This window comes from Pipistrellus kuhlii, unplaced genomic scaffold (genome assembly GCF_014108245.1).
Source record: "Pipistrellus kuhlii isolate mPipKuh1 unplaced genomic scaffold, mPipKuh1.p scaffold_m20_p_10, whole genome shotgun sequence".
NCBI lineage: Eukaryota > Metazoa > Chordata > Mammalia > Chiroptera > Vespertilionidae > Pipistrellus > Pipistrellus kuhlii.
In genome coordinates, this window is record NW_023425405.1 from 40,189,050 (window position 1) to 40,203,702 (window position 14,653).

General features: G+C 39.3%; 1 protein-coding gene across 1 annotated transcript; it reads right to left on the bottom strand.

The window, feature by feature from the left end:
• Window positions 1–495: 495 nt before the first annotated feature.
• Window positions 496–12,758, bottom strand: PTTG1IP2 (PTTG1IP family member 2). Its single transcript, XM_036429957.2, has 4 exons — window positions 12,483–12,758; window positions 10,356–10,402; window positions 2,567–2,660; window positions 496–1,067 (listed from the first exon to the last, which is right to left on the bottom strand). Exons 1-4 carry the CDS (start codon window positions 12,631–12,633, stop codon window positions 922–924), a joined length of 438 nt encoding a protein of 145 aa, XP_036285850.1. The 5' UTR covers window positions 12,634–12,758; the 3' UTR covers window positions 496–921.
• Between the last annotated feature and the right edge of the window lie 1,895 nt (window positions 12,759–14,653).

Consider the following 14,653-nt stretch of genomic DNA (forward strand, 5'->3'; position numbering starts at 1 on the left):
TTGAAACTCTAGAAGATGCAAAGGCTGTATAAGAAAGTCACAATGTAAACATGAAGCAAGCTGAAATGTATCAGGATATGAGAAATGGAAAGGAAGCAAAGAGAATCTATCTGACCTTGACACGAGATACTTCTCTTTCAAACAATCTGGGATAGTGACAGAAAAACATTTCATATTTCCATTTTGGTTCTTTATAATATTTATATAATCATAATATGTTCTCTTTTTTATTTTTTATTTATTTATTTATTTTTACATATTTTATTGATTTTTTTGTTCTCTTATCTTTATTCAATTAAAATTTTTAGATTCAAACTATAATCATTTTAACTATAAATATAGTTACAGAATAAATATAAATATATACTTGAAAAGATCAAATAATTGAGAGTTTATAGAGTTTAGATGATAGAATTTAGATAAATAAGACATATAGGGTCCAAATTTCCTTATCTTAATGGGAGAAGTATAAAAACAGAGATTATATTACTCAAAGTTAAAAAGATACCAACAGAAGAAAGATTAGTAATCTTAAGAGCTAATAATTAAAATTCAAAAATAAAATGATAATATCCAATAACAGCAAAAAAAAAAAAAAAAAAAAAGAACAAATACAGAAAATGCAAGATAAGTTTCTCAGCTTTCATGATGAGGAGTCAATAGAAAACATCTAAAGTTAATAAATCATGAAGAGGGGTTGTAACCATATTGTTCAAATATATAGAGGTGAGTAAAAGAACTACAAATAAAATCATACTAAAAAATTACTTCCGGGGAGGAGGTATCGCAGGTAGAGGAGAGGGTGAGAAATTAAAATTTTTCATTTTATAAGATTCTATACTTCTTTCCTTATCATCTGGATATATTACTTTTATTACATTAAAAAGGTAAAACATTTCTGATAACTAGCTTAGTATTTTCTTAAATGATATTATCCCCAAGTGCATTCTTACTAAGGATGAAATGAACATACTCCTGCAGGTAATAGTGAAAGATGCAGCAATAGCAAATGAATATTATAATTATTATTACAATGAGCAGAAGCATCAGGAATCCAAACATGTCAACTGAAATGTACAAAAAGAAATACATTTTAAGTTAACAGAAGATTAATAATTTCTCTTATTTTCATCCTATTTCACACAGTTTGATTAAGTACAAATTCAACTCTTTCTGAAAATACAGTAACATACATCACATATTCCAATCAAATTACCATTAACACAACAGTCACTAACATTTAAAAATAATCTGGGTTGCTAAGAGGAGGTAACATTATCTTCAAATTGGTACACTATTAGGCCATTGGCTACCTTCCCCTTCAGGTTTTTATAGAGATAGCTGGGGATGCTTTGTTGTTTGAATTTTAGGAGTTTCTTATCAAAAAGACAACAAATGCTCATTGGGAAACAGATTTCCAGCATTTGTAAACTATCTCCCCCCCACACACACTACACCCCATGCTATGTGAAACTAGAAGGGCAGAACATGAAATAGGAGATGAAGGTTTCCACTCATAGTAAATGTATGAAGTTTTACTTGTTTATAAGCTCTTTGCTTCAATTATGATTTAAATAGACCTAATAATACCTGAAGAAAATAGGGACTTGAGAGCAAATTTTATATTTTTTCACTTCAATTAAGAAAAAGACATAGACAACTGGTTGCTCTGGAAGGGTTTTCTTATATAGTCAGGGTTCCCTTGGAAAGCTTTTGTTTTAACGCTTTTGAAAAACTCTTTAAAGGTTCTAATACATTTCCCTGCTTTGATAGCTACCATATGCCAAACCAAAAATATAACATGTTACATGTAATTTGAAGATTCTTTGATGATTGGGATTTGTTCAGTCCTAGGGGGTCACTGTTCTAAACGGCAATTCTCAGTACAAAATACATTCCCTGAGGAAATATAAGTTATAGTTATGCTATGGGAATCAATATGTCCTCATCCTAGTACTAGCTTATAAGAAATTCCTGGAGTTCCTCGCCGAGACCGGTTTGGCTCAATGGATAGAGCGTCGGCTTGGGACTGAAAGGTCCCGGGTTCGATTCCGGTCAAGGGCATGTACCTTGGTTGCGGGCGCGTCCCCGGTGGGGGGTGTGCAGGAGGCAGCTGGTCGATGACTCTCTCTCATCGATGTTTCTGGCTCTCTATCTCTCTCCCTTCCTCTCTGTACAAAATCAATAAAAATAAAAAAAATATATTTAAAAAAAAAAAAAAAAAAAAAAGAAATTCCTGGAGTTCCTGAAACAACCTAAGAATACAGTCCTCCTTTCTCTGGTTATGGTCATTGTACACCAGAGTAGAGATGAATTTTAAAGCATTTAACAACCAGTATGGTAAGGGACCCACCCACCAATCAGAATGAATGTTGACCTAGTTGAACCAACAGAATCTGGAAAGAACTAGTATCATCCAGTCTTAGGGGAAACACTAATGAACAGACTTGCTATTACTTCAATAAAGCAAATAAGATAATTTCTAATCCTTCAAGTATAACAAATCCACTAGTACTTGCAGGTCAATTTTTATAAGTACATAAAAATTCAAATAGCAACAACTTACCTTTACAGTTTAACCAAAGTACCGAACTTATGTGACACCCCATATGTGAAATACAAAACGGTTTGCAAATATTTTCTCCACTGCACCAAACACACTGTATTTGGAAAGAAATAAAAAAAAAATAAAAGCAGTGTTCCAGAATAATAATCCCAATTCCAGTAAGATATAGTGCTAGTTCAATAAATATTCAATAAGTAACAGCCATCATTATCATTATTTTATTACTAGAGGCCTGGTGCACTGGTGTGGTCCAGCCAGACTGCCCCTGATGGGGCGAACTGGCTGGGGCAAGGGGCCACAGGCGGTTTGCTGGTCGGCCCCAGCCCCAATTTGGGGGGGGGGGGTGCGCGCTCAGGGGCAGGGCCAGCCGGGGTGAGGGGCTGCAGGCATTGCAGTCATCCTGCTGTTTGGTCAATTTGCATATTATCATTTTATTATATAAAATTACTATATAAAATTATTCATGCTGTTGGTAGTCTGCCCAGATCCTCCATACCAGGCCCATTTACCCAATCCCAGCTGCAATGAGTGCTGGCTGCAAGTGGCCCAAGCTGACCTTCTTCTTGGGTTGTCCTCAGTGGATAGGATTATCTTGCCCTTGAGGTAATTTCCCCCATAACTGACTCATATGTAGGGTCCAAAACAGTGGGCATCTTTGTCTAAAGGCAGGGATAATTCTGCTACTTGATTCTTTTTTACCCCAGGGCTGCCTGTGGTTCAGGCCAAGGGTAGACTTTAGCTGAGGCCACATCTTTGCTTGGTTCTTGTCCCTTACCTGCCCTGAATTCTTTTCTCTTTCATCAATTGTAGCTGAAGAGCAGTTGCTGAAGAAATAACATGTACCTGAATCCTTTTCTCAGGCTCTGTGTTTAGGAAATCAAACCTGAGCCATTGCTTCATGAAGTGATAATGACTCCAGTAGATAGGATTTGTTTCTCTCTCTCTCCCTGACACTGTTTTCCATTCCCCTTATTGGCAGCACCCACTCGTTCCTTGTTACATGTGGGCCTGGTGGTGGCTGTCTCATTCCTTCAACCCTGTCTCATTCCTTCAACCCCGCCTCATTCCCCTCCCTCTTTCTGCTCACAGATTATTGTACACCAGAGTAGAGATGAACTTTTAAGTATTTAACAACTGGTATGGTAAGGGAATAAAGCAAATAAGATAATTTCTAATCCTTCAAGTGTAACAAATCACTAGCACTTGCAGATCAATTTTTAGAAGTACATAAAAATTCAAATAGTGACAACTTATCTTTACAGCTTAACCAAAATGCTGAACTTAACTGACACCCCATATATGAAAAACAAAATGTTTTGCAAACATTTTTTCCACTGCACCAAAAACACTGTATTTGGTGGTCAGCTAATTATAGGGAAATAGGAAAACTGACTTCTAAGTCCCTTGTTGAAGTAAGCAAAATCAAGGTACAAAGGTGGAAACCATTGTGGGAGATAAGTCTAGAACCTGGATGGATAAGTAAAAAAAAAAAAAAAAAAAAAAAAAAAAAAAAAAAAAAAAATCAGGACAGAGTAGTAAAAATCAGTTACTTACATAGGGCTTATCAGATGACAGTCACTATTCTAAGTCCTTTTTATGTTATTACCTCATCCTCATGACAACCCTGTGAATTAGGTACCATTATGCCCACTTTATATTTGAGTACAATAAGACACAAATGACTTACACAAGGTCATATGCCTAGTAAATAAGGAACCTGGAGTTGTAATCTAGTCAGTGTGGTTCTATGCTGGTAACCAATCCTATAAGAGATTCCAGATCTTCTCAGTCACTCTGGCTGCACATCCTGAGACCAGCACCTCAATGAAAAGAACTAACATTTAGACACAGCCTGAGAGCAGGAGGTATTCACAGGCCAGTTTTTGTTTCATTCAAACCAAGACCAAAGGTCAAATAAAGCCATTTAGGCCAGTCTGAGGTGGAAGCCAGCTAGTCTGAATGGGTCCTTTCCTTTTGCCTGTTGTGTAAAGACAGGAACTGCAAAGTCAAGGCCTCGTTGAACCAACAGAGGCTGGAAAGAACTAGAGATTTCCTGCTTTGGTTCTTAGAGTTTCTGGAAGCCCATGCCATCTAGCAGGTTATTAAGTTCTGTTTTCCATCTAGCATGATTTTAAGGGATATGGATTGTCAAAAAGAAAGAAAGAGAGAGAGAGAGAGAGAGAGAAAGAGAGAGAGAGAGAGAGAGAGAGAGAGAGAGAGAGAGAGAGAGAGAGAGAGAGAAAGAAAGAAAGAAAGAAAGAAAGAAAGAAAGAAAGAAAGAAAGAAAGAAAGAAAGAAAGAAAGAAAGAAAGAAAGAAAGAAAGAAAAGAATCCTGAACCTATCAGAGAGGAGCCTGTGCTTACTCAGCACTGAGCTAGTTCCCAAGCCCCAGTAAGCAGGGTCACAACAGGTGAGCTTCTAAAGCAGCACAGTGCTGGGAAGAGAGCTTCTTCCCTGTGCTTTTCTCTGTGGGGGCTCAGGAATCGACGGGAAAGAGAGCTCCTTCACTGGGTAAGCCTGGGCAGCCAGACCGGTGACTCGCTGCTTGCCCAGGGAACCTGCGCAGAACGGCGGCACATTCTGCACCTCTCTCTCTGAGTTCCCAATCTCACAGCTGAAGTGGGGGCGGGGGAGGGGGAAGAGGAGGCAATAACTGACAATGACTTTGGGTAAATACAATTTTAGTTGAAGGCCAGTTGCATTATTTTGCAGGGGCATTTTTTTTTTTTTCATGTAGGAATGGGGACAATAAAATGTACGTGTCCTGAAAGGTCAAAGGGTAAAACAGAGTAGATTGATTAAGGTCGTTTATTTTTTATTCTCTGTCTGCCCAGCTTGTGTGGCCATCTTCCTTCGTTTAGCACCCTCTCACCTTTGTGGACCTCTTCCCCCAACTCCACGTGGCTCTGCAGCTGTCAGACAGCTTTGCCTACCACTTGCTACTGTCGAATCATCAGATACAAGTGGTGGCACTCGGAGTGGCCCATCTCAAGGGCCCAGTGACCAGTGGTGGACTGGACATAAGACCCAAATCGGGCCAGTCAGAACCTTCTCTGGAGTTGTTTACAGACATTGGGAGGGACCTGCTGGGAGAGGCCTCCTCTCCAGCTTTGTGAAGAATGTCCATTTGCCACAGAAGAAAATAGCTCGATCCACAGAGGAAGGCAGAACTGGGAGAAGAAAAGAAAGAAAGGAAGTGGAAACACCCTCCTTTGGGATTCAGCTGTATGAAGCCAAGGCCACTCCTGGGCTTCCCAATTTTGTGAGTCAAAAATTCTCCTTTTTATTAAGTTTATTTGAGTTGGGTTCTGTCACCACAAAAAAAGATTTGACTAATATCTTAACTAAATCTAAAAAGTCTTCAAAGAATCAAACTTCACATTACTCAGAGGAACAGTATAATATATTCAACATCCGTAAAGTGGTAATTCATAATGCAAGACAAATTACATGGATTGTTCTCTTGTAGTTTAGGAAGACTGTCCAAATCAATGTAAAGTCATGCTGACCTCAGATTCTTCAGACTGGCACCTCAGCAGTTAGCTAAAACACAGTTAGAATGATAGCTAAGATGTTCCATGGGGAACTAGAATATTTCTTCTAAGGTAGAACTCTTTTAATAAGCTTAAAGAGACATCAAGATTGATATTTTTATAAGCAAATATTAAAATGAACAAAATGAGAAAAAAAGGGGGAGATACATATAATGTTTAGTGGTTTGATAACAATGTATAAACAGAGGTTTAATATACTGCAAAAATAGTACATAAGTGTTATTGTGCAAAGGGGGATTTTAGAGTAGTGGACATTGAAAGGATCAAATGAGCACTCACTCATTATTTATAGGCAAATGCCAGACACAGCTGAGGTTACACAGATGTAGAGAGCGCTGCTTGTGCTTTCTTTGGCAGGTGCAGTATGTATACTCTACAAAAAACAGATCTCTAAGTAAAAGGACATTGTAATTTCAAAGGGAGTGGAAAAGCCTTAGCCGATTTGGCTCAATGGATAGAGCCTCAGCCTGTGGCCTGAAAGGTCCCAGGTTTGATTCTGGTCAAAGGCACAATACTTCGGTTGCAGGTTCCCTGGCCCTGGTTGGGGTGCATGCAGGAGGCAACCAACAGATGTGTCCCTCTCACATCAATGTTTCTCTCTGTCTCTCCCTCTCCCTTCTGTTCTTTCTGAAAAATTTTCAATGGAAAAATATCCTCAAGTGAGGATTAACAAAACAATAAAAGGGGGTGGGAATGGAGGTGGGTGGAACAGATATAAATGTAATAGAAGTTTATAAGAGAAAGTATTCACTTCTAGTTGGCATGACTAGCTTAGATTTTTTTCAGGGAATTGGCAAATTTTGGTCTGAGTCTTGAGGATTAGGTGAAATCAGTATAAGAAAGACTAGGCCTTAGATACACAGCCACAGCAGAATGAGAGAACAGGTGTCTACATGGCAGGGCTGAAATCTGATGAGGTGGACCTTTGTGCAATTATTTGGAAGGTAAATTTCTCTGATTGTGATGGAGTTGGATTACCTGACTATGGAGTCTATATTTTAATAAGGAGTCAGCTGAATTGTTCTGAGTTAATAGGTGACTCAATGAAAGTGCTAGTTTATGATAATGAATAAAGCATCAGGAGGGATAGAAGCCTAAGACATCTAAGATTGTTCCAGTTGAAAGACAAAAATGGAAGGACTGATAGGACTTTGTGAATTGCAGAGAAAGAAAAAGTAAGAGCAAGAAAGAAAAAGTAAGAGCAAATTTTCTTTGGGGAAGAAAAATTAGAAATTTCATTTTAGAAAATTTGAACTTGAGATGATGAAGAAATGTTAATCAAGAACTGTATCAGATCCAACTGGTGTGGCTCAGTGATCGAGTGTCAACCTATGAACCAGGAGGTTGAAGTTCAATTCCAAGTCAAGGCACATGCCCAGGGTTGTGGGCTCATACTCAGTAGGGGGCATGCAGGAGGCAGCTGATCAATGATTCTCTCTCATCATTCATGTTTCTATCTCTCTCCCCCTCTTCCCTCCTCTCTGAAAACAATAACAATATATTTTTAAAAAGAAAAGAAGGAAGAACTATGTCACCCTAAGGTCCAGGGACTATTAGGTCTAAGAATATAAACTGGGGATTTCTTTACGTGCAGGTACTAGCAGAGGTCATGGCAGTAGGTGAGACAGCACAAGGGTGAGAACATAGTATTAAAAAATTGCCTTGGAGTGTGAGGAATGATGAGGAAGAGGAGCAGGTGAAGGAAGTGGAGAGGGGAGGAAAGAGGCAGAGAAGGTAATGTGTAAAGTTCAGGTCATCAAGAAAGGAGGAAGTTTCCAGAAGGAGTGACTAAGTTGAAAGGTCAGTGCATTTGGTTATGGAGAGTCTTTGGTGAGCTCTAAATCGGTTGCTCGTCATTAAATCCTGGGGTTAAGGAAGCACAGACAGCAGAAGGACTTTACCTGCTAGAAAGAAATTAGAAGTTTCAGTTTTGTGTATGTTTTTTCCATTTCGTCTGAACTGATAAGCAAGGAGCCAGTTCAGAGACATAGACTGAATTTATCATTTAGGGAACAAGGAAGGGAAGAAGGTCCTGCATTTGTGAGTGTGCTCCCGAGTATGGTATATGCATGGAGGTAAAGACTTGGGAGTAGCCTTGGGAATGTGAAGCGACTTCCCAAGGGGAGAAATAAGTGTACAAGAAAAGACACTGAATTGGTTCAGAAGAAAAATGAGAAACCTGACAGATGGCCTTAAACTTCTCCAGGAATATCAGGCTCCGGAAGAATGGTTATGCCAAGAGCAATTAAGGTGTTGCCTTGGAGAATAACCCTCTGCATTTTCTTTTAGCTGAGAGCCTCCTGAGAGGTCCTCCACACGGTCAGTGGCATATCCAGATTTGAATCCATGATCCTATCCACTCTCCCTTACACACACACACACACACACACACACACACACACACACTTTCCAGTTGCCTTCTTCATGGGGTTTGAGGTATGACATTTAAAAGTGTATTTCACAAACATGTGAGTAATATTAATTTCCTATGAACTGTGCTATGGGAGAGTCAAAAACCCACTTGGCTTGTTGTAACTTTATTTCTTTCTGTCCCAACCAATAATTCATATCAAGATGCAATGAATGAGAAAAGTGATTATGGAGAAAACTTATAATCTACTCTAATTCATTTTGTAAGTCAATTTTAAAGCTCAGCCTTTAAACTGTCATTAGCAGAAGAAAAAAAATGACATGACATGTCTCATCATTGTGATATCATAATTGAAATCTATCATTCCAATGACACATAATGATTCTGAACGACAAAAGCTTAAAGTTCACAATGTTTCTTAGCTTTTATGTCTAATGAAAGAGAAGATAACAACAAAAATATAATGCCTTTCATATGCTGAGTTTATGAGTTGTGTGCTGGGGGTAGTACTGTAACTAAGTTGCTTTTAGTAGATTTGTTTTTGGTAAGAATATCTTCTAACTCTAGGAAGACTAGTCACATACTGTTAAATTATAAGAAAATGTTCCTAATAGAATCTGAGGAAGATTCCCTTATAGTTAAGAAGGATAAGCATATAATTTATCATTCAAACTGGAATATTTGAGGGAATAAAAAGGAGTTGGTATACTATATATAACTCAGGGTGGGGCAAAAGTATTGTAGGTTTATAGTGGTGAATATGAGGAATAGAGTTTATTCCTATATTCTTGTATTATTATTTAACTATTGTATTATTTCCCATACAGAAAGAGAGTCTGATTTGCAAATAAAATGTTATGGTATCCATATCATTATCTGCTTCAGAATAATCCATTTTGGAGGAGAGGGCATGCATGAAATAAGATCTGCTAAGATGGGTCTGGAAGGGGTTATAAACCAGTATGTGCAGTGTAAGGTAATAAGCATGCAAGAGCCATTGCAGGCCACACAGACTCAGAGGGTGGCCATGGAAGTGAAAACCTAATGCACAGAGCTGAGGAAGTCAGGACGCGGCAGGACCCAGTGTGACTGGGCCATCGCCAAGTATGGCAAGCACATCCAATTGTGGCAGGAATTGGGTGGAAATGTCTAAGAGCCCTGAGCCCAAGGCCTCATAAAGCAGAGGAATTGCCTATATAAGGATAAGTAGGGGCACAGGTTGGTCCATTCAGATCACCATGACGGATAGCAATTACCAGAGTGTGCCTTTTCTAATTAGTGATTTTGTGTGTCTCTGGTGTTAATTTTCAGTTCTCCAAATACTTGTTAGAGTAGAATGATTTTGAGAGGGTTGCTGCCGAGTTCTCTGAAACACCATTTACCTCATGGCATTTCTGCTTTCTTCCAAGTCTGAAGGGAAGAATAATGGTGTCAGACATCTGAGCATCAGTAAAGGGGGCGTTAGCTACATTGTAGTAAAGGAACAGTGCTTCCATCATCCTTTCTAGTCTAAGGTATAGAGTAGCAAGGGAATTTTCACTGTATCTCAAAGGATTTATCTTTTCCTTGATATAGAAAAAATTCTTCCCAAAGGCAATACACTTCTATTTTCATGAAAAACAAAACAAAACACTTTGTTTTTGAAGCATCTAGAAGGAAGTACATGTTTATACTAAATTATTTCTTGTTTATTTCTAGATCCTTGGAGAAGGATGTGAAACCAGAAATACATCATAATATATTATAGAAATATATTATATAAATCATGTAAAACAAAGTTTACCATATCTTTTAGAATGCAGCTCTAAATTATGTGACTTTATAACATTCCTAAGACAATTTCCTCATTGAAAGGTAACTTACATTTCTATCTTGTATGCACAATTTACAAGTTTTCTTTAATCCACATCCTACAAGAAAAAAATATTAAGTACAAAACTGTAAATGCAAAACCTATTTATTGTTCAACATTATATAAAAGTGCATTTCATTTATTCATTCCTGTTTTATAGCATATTCATCCACACCATAGCATTTTACTTCATTATATCCATATGTCTAGAAAGTTTTCCCCTTAGTGCCCTTTAAACCCTAACTCTTTCTAATTTTCTCCTGTTACTTGAAAAAATAGGAAATGGTACCATCCAAATTTGATTGGCCACACTATGCTGTGCTATCCTGACCTAGAAAGTTCAATTTTTTTTCCCTCTCGGTTTCCACTTGCTTTTTAATGATTTAATTTTTTTTTAATTTTTTTTTACATTTTTATTTTTAAAAATTTTTTTAATTAAATTATTATCTGTTTACATATCTTACTATTGCTCCCCCCCCTCTCCCATGCATGCCCTCCCTCTCCAGAGTTTTGTGTCCATTGGTTGTACTTATATGCATGCATACAAGTCCTTCGGTTGACCTCTTATCTCCCCCAGATCTCCCTCCCCTCCCCACGCCACTTGCTTTTTAAACTATGCCAATTTGTTGTCTGGTTGCTCCTGAAAGAATTTATATGTTAGAACTTTTTTCATTTATTCATTATATATTGGGGAAGAAAATTTTTAGCCCAAAGTTCCAAGGGCAAACTGTATCTTCTTGGGATATTGGTTATATTATAACATTCCCATAATATATAATGGGATATCAGGGTTAAAAGGCCTGTTTGGGGGAGGTCTCACTTGATGGGGGATCACCCCAAAGTCCTGTGCTTGCCTGGGATGCAGGTGGGATCTCCGTGAAGGGTCAGAATCCCTTTCTCCATTTGGGAAGTGAAGGAGAAATCGTGTCTCAGAAACCATATCCTTGGTTGGTAGGAAAGTTATATGGAAGCACAAAAGGGAAACTGCCCTAGGCTGGGAAGACCTGGGACAGGTTGAACCAGGCTTTCCCTCATCAAAGGAAGCTGTTTCCTCAGCAACCAGTGTTAGTCAGCCCGGGGTTAGTCAGCCCTAGAACTGACTGTGTTCTCTATGATGCTTGATTTGTTTTGTTTATTCCCTTTTTGTTGTTCTTCAAGCATTTTTGAAAGTCTTTTGATTAAGTCTAGTATGACTCCAATTTCCTAGGGAACAAAAAATAAAAGGATTTTGCTACGTGTGGCCCCTGTTTGCAGGCACTGTGCGTGGGAGAACTGGGCAGGATGGTACTAGAACACTGTTCCTCTGGGAGTGTGTATGGGGGTGACGGAGAGAAAACTCTATGGGGAAGAGGAAACAAGCCAGGGCCCTTAATTCAGCCTCTCCCCACCCCCCTCCTCTCAAAGCTGAGAGCTCTGGGTGTGTTTTTTCTAAGGAGGACTGATTTGCTAACAGATCTTAACATTCTTTTAGACTCCGGAAAGCCAGACAGTAGTAATTATTCTGTCTTACAGTCTCCATAAAAATGGCAATCTTGGCTTTGCAGGGCATTCTCCAAGTAATTCAAATTTTGTCCTCATTCTATGTATACAATTCCAATTTAAGATTCTAAAATCTGTACTTCGGAGCTCAGGAATTCTACTTGGCATGGTTTTGAATGTTGCAAAATGTCTTCAGTTGGAGCGGAGAGCCAAGGGAAGTCTCCAAACCAAAGCAATTATTTCTTAAGATAAGACCCAAAGTAAGCAACTTATTAACGAAGACCTTAAAACACTTTAGGAAGGTAGAGATGGCCACTGAGTGAAGTCCTATTAGAACAAAAACCAACAGCATATGCACAGCACAAAGCTTATGGGCTATGTAGGTCATGTGGAAAGTGAGGTGAGGGGCCTGCTCTCCCAAATTTAAAACTATTTATTTTAATCCACTTTTTTTTTTTCATTTCATGTAAGACAAATTATTTCGAGAGCAATTTAACTGGATGTCACCCAAAATGTCAGGAGCCTTTGGATGTGTTTTCTCTCCAACATCAAATGGTAATTTTCGAGATGAAAATATCCTGCCAGTTGGCACCAGGGATCAAGAGGAGAGAGGGCGGGTCGCGCTATGGGGCATGGCCTCTGGGTTTGGGGTGGCTCACCTTCATAGTCCGAAGATTTTTGTCTATGCTTGCCCCTGTGTCTGGAGATGTGAGAAAAACCCTTCTCTGAGAAGCTGATGAGAAGTTGGATGAGAAGGAGAGAGAGGAAAACTGGCAGGAGAATTTGGCTCCAGGCCCGCAGCCAGCACATGGCTCCTCAGGCCTGGGTTCCACCGGTTTCCAGCCACTGGGACCCAGGTTCCAGATTGGACTGGCAGACCCCGCTCAGAGACTGTGGTCTGTCACAGCCCGGGGTCCTGAGGCAGCTCCTTCTAAACGCTGGACCCCTGCATACTTCACAGAACCTTAGCACTCCTAATGTTCTGGCCAGAACACAGAATGTTCATAATGTAATCCCAGTGTGCACGGGGCTCGGCCTAACTAGAGTCCTGACCACGGGACTTGATGGATTGTTGCTATCGCGTTGTTTTTGGAAAAATGCCTGGATTCTAATTTTCGGAACTCAATTATGTGTAAGCTTTTCACCTTTCTGTGCTGTTTTCCTCAGGGGTAAACGAACCTATCCTCCAGCTGTGCCATTAAGGGGAGAGGTCCTGAAACTCTGTATATCCTTGATCTTGTCCTTGACTTCTCTGTGGCCTGATGGCATGCTCACACCAGTTTCCCAAAGTTTGGTGTATGTTAAGTGGTATGCAGAAAGATGTTTTCTTTTTAATTTCCATAGCTGTGAATTTATTTTTTAAGTGTATCAGAAACATGTAAGTAGTAGTTATAATGAAATACTGGCAACATCTAAAGTTTCAGAACTATAAATAGTAGTACATATTTTAAAGGATAAAGCAGAATGGTGCAGATGATTCCAGAATGACTAAAATTAGAACAATATTGCCTCAATGTAGGGATAGGGATGGGGTTGGGGATGGGGATAGGGGTGGGTGGGACAGGGCGTGGACACTTGTCCTTGACCAGGGCCTACCTTGTTTTGTTTTTTAAAAATGAACAATGCAGTTGTCCCATGACACTCCTGGCATATTGATTTAGACTATACCCCAAAGACTATGGACGCTGTACTGTTGAAAAAGATAAAGAAGGGGAAGAATGTGAAGAGTTCCAGACTGCTATTTCTGTCCCTGTTTGCAATGCAGAGCTGAGATGGAGGGCTATTAGCTATAATATGAAAAGTGTTTTTATAAACCGCCAAGAAAAGGACCAAAAAAAATAAATAAATAATGGACAATGGAAAAGAGATGTGAAATGTTCACTTACAGAAAAGCAAATCCAAATAGCCAATGAACGTGTTAAAAATATTATAACTGAAATATTTTTCCTTCCACCAGATCATTTGTTGTAATCCTTGCTGTTCTAATTTTTGCTCAATAATATTAAATATTATAACACAGTTTGTCTCCACCAGGTTACAATCCCACCTCCTTTCAGGCCTCATCTTCCCTCTGACAGAGAGAAAGAATCTCTTGGCTCTAAGAGAAACCTGCATCCCTCCTCAGCAAGGAAGCAGTTAAGAGACACCGACACCCCCTTTCCCTGAAAGAAATCAGAGCCAAGATCCTTGAGGGGATGTGATAGTCAGTTAGACAGACATGAGCAGAGCAAGGACAATGGGCCAACTGGAGGAGATGGATGGGCCAATCCTCAGAGGTGCTCACCATTTCAAATGCTCTGAAGCTGGCAATGGAGGGACCTGTGTAGACTCTCTCTCCCTCTGGCACTCCTAATCATGTTAGCAGCTGACTCTTTTGTTTGCTTTTAAATATTTTTATTGATTGCAGAGAGGAAAGGAGAGGGAGAGAAAGAGAAACGTCGATGATGAGAGAGAATCGCTGATCGGCTGCTATGGGGATCGAGTGTGCAACCTAGGCATGTGCCCTGACCAGGAATCGAATCATAACCTCATGGTTCATAGGTCAATGCTCAACCACTGACCCATGCCAACCAGACTTGGCAGCTGACTCTTGAAGGACAAAAACTAATACAAATGCTACTAGAAATGTTCTGAGAAAACAAGAGGTAAGATAAAGCTTTGAGACTGATCCACTTATTATTCAATAGATAAAGAAGATGCCATCTTGAGCAATATGTGGAGTATGGATAGTCCCTGAAAAGAGATGACAGCTGAATTGCTAAAAATTTCACTGGTGGTGAAATGTTTTCCGCTTAGGAAATGAACTAGTGGAGATAAGTTTGCCCTGGTA

Bases quoted from the DNA above. Each gene is read 5' to 3' on its own strand.
- PTTG1IP2 (XM_036429957.2), bottom strand. From the start codon at position 12,633: ATGTGCTGGCTGCGGGCCTGGAGCCAAATTCTCCTGCCAGTTTTCCTC. The intron at 2,661-10,355 runs GTAAGTTACCTT...TTCCAAATACAG, and splicing joins TGTGCATACAAGATAGAAAT to TGTGTTTGGTGCAGTGGAGA. The intron at 1,068-2,566 runs GTAAGTTGTTGC...TGTACATTTCAG, and splicing joins ACTTTGGTTAAACTGTAAAG to TTGACATGTTTGGATTCCTG.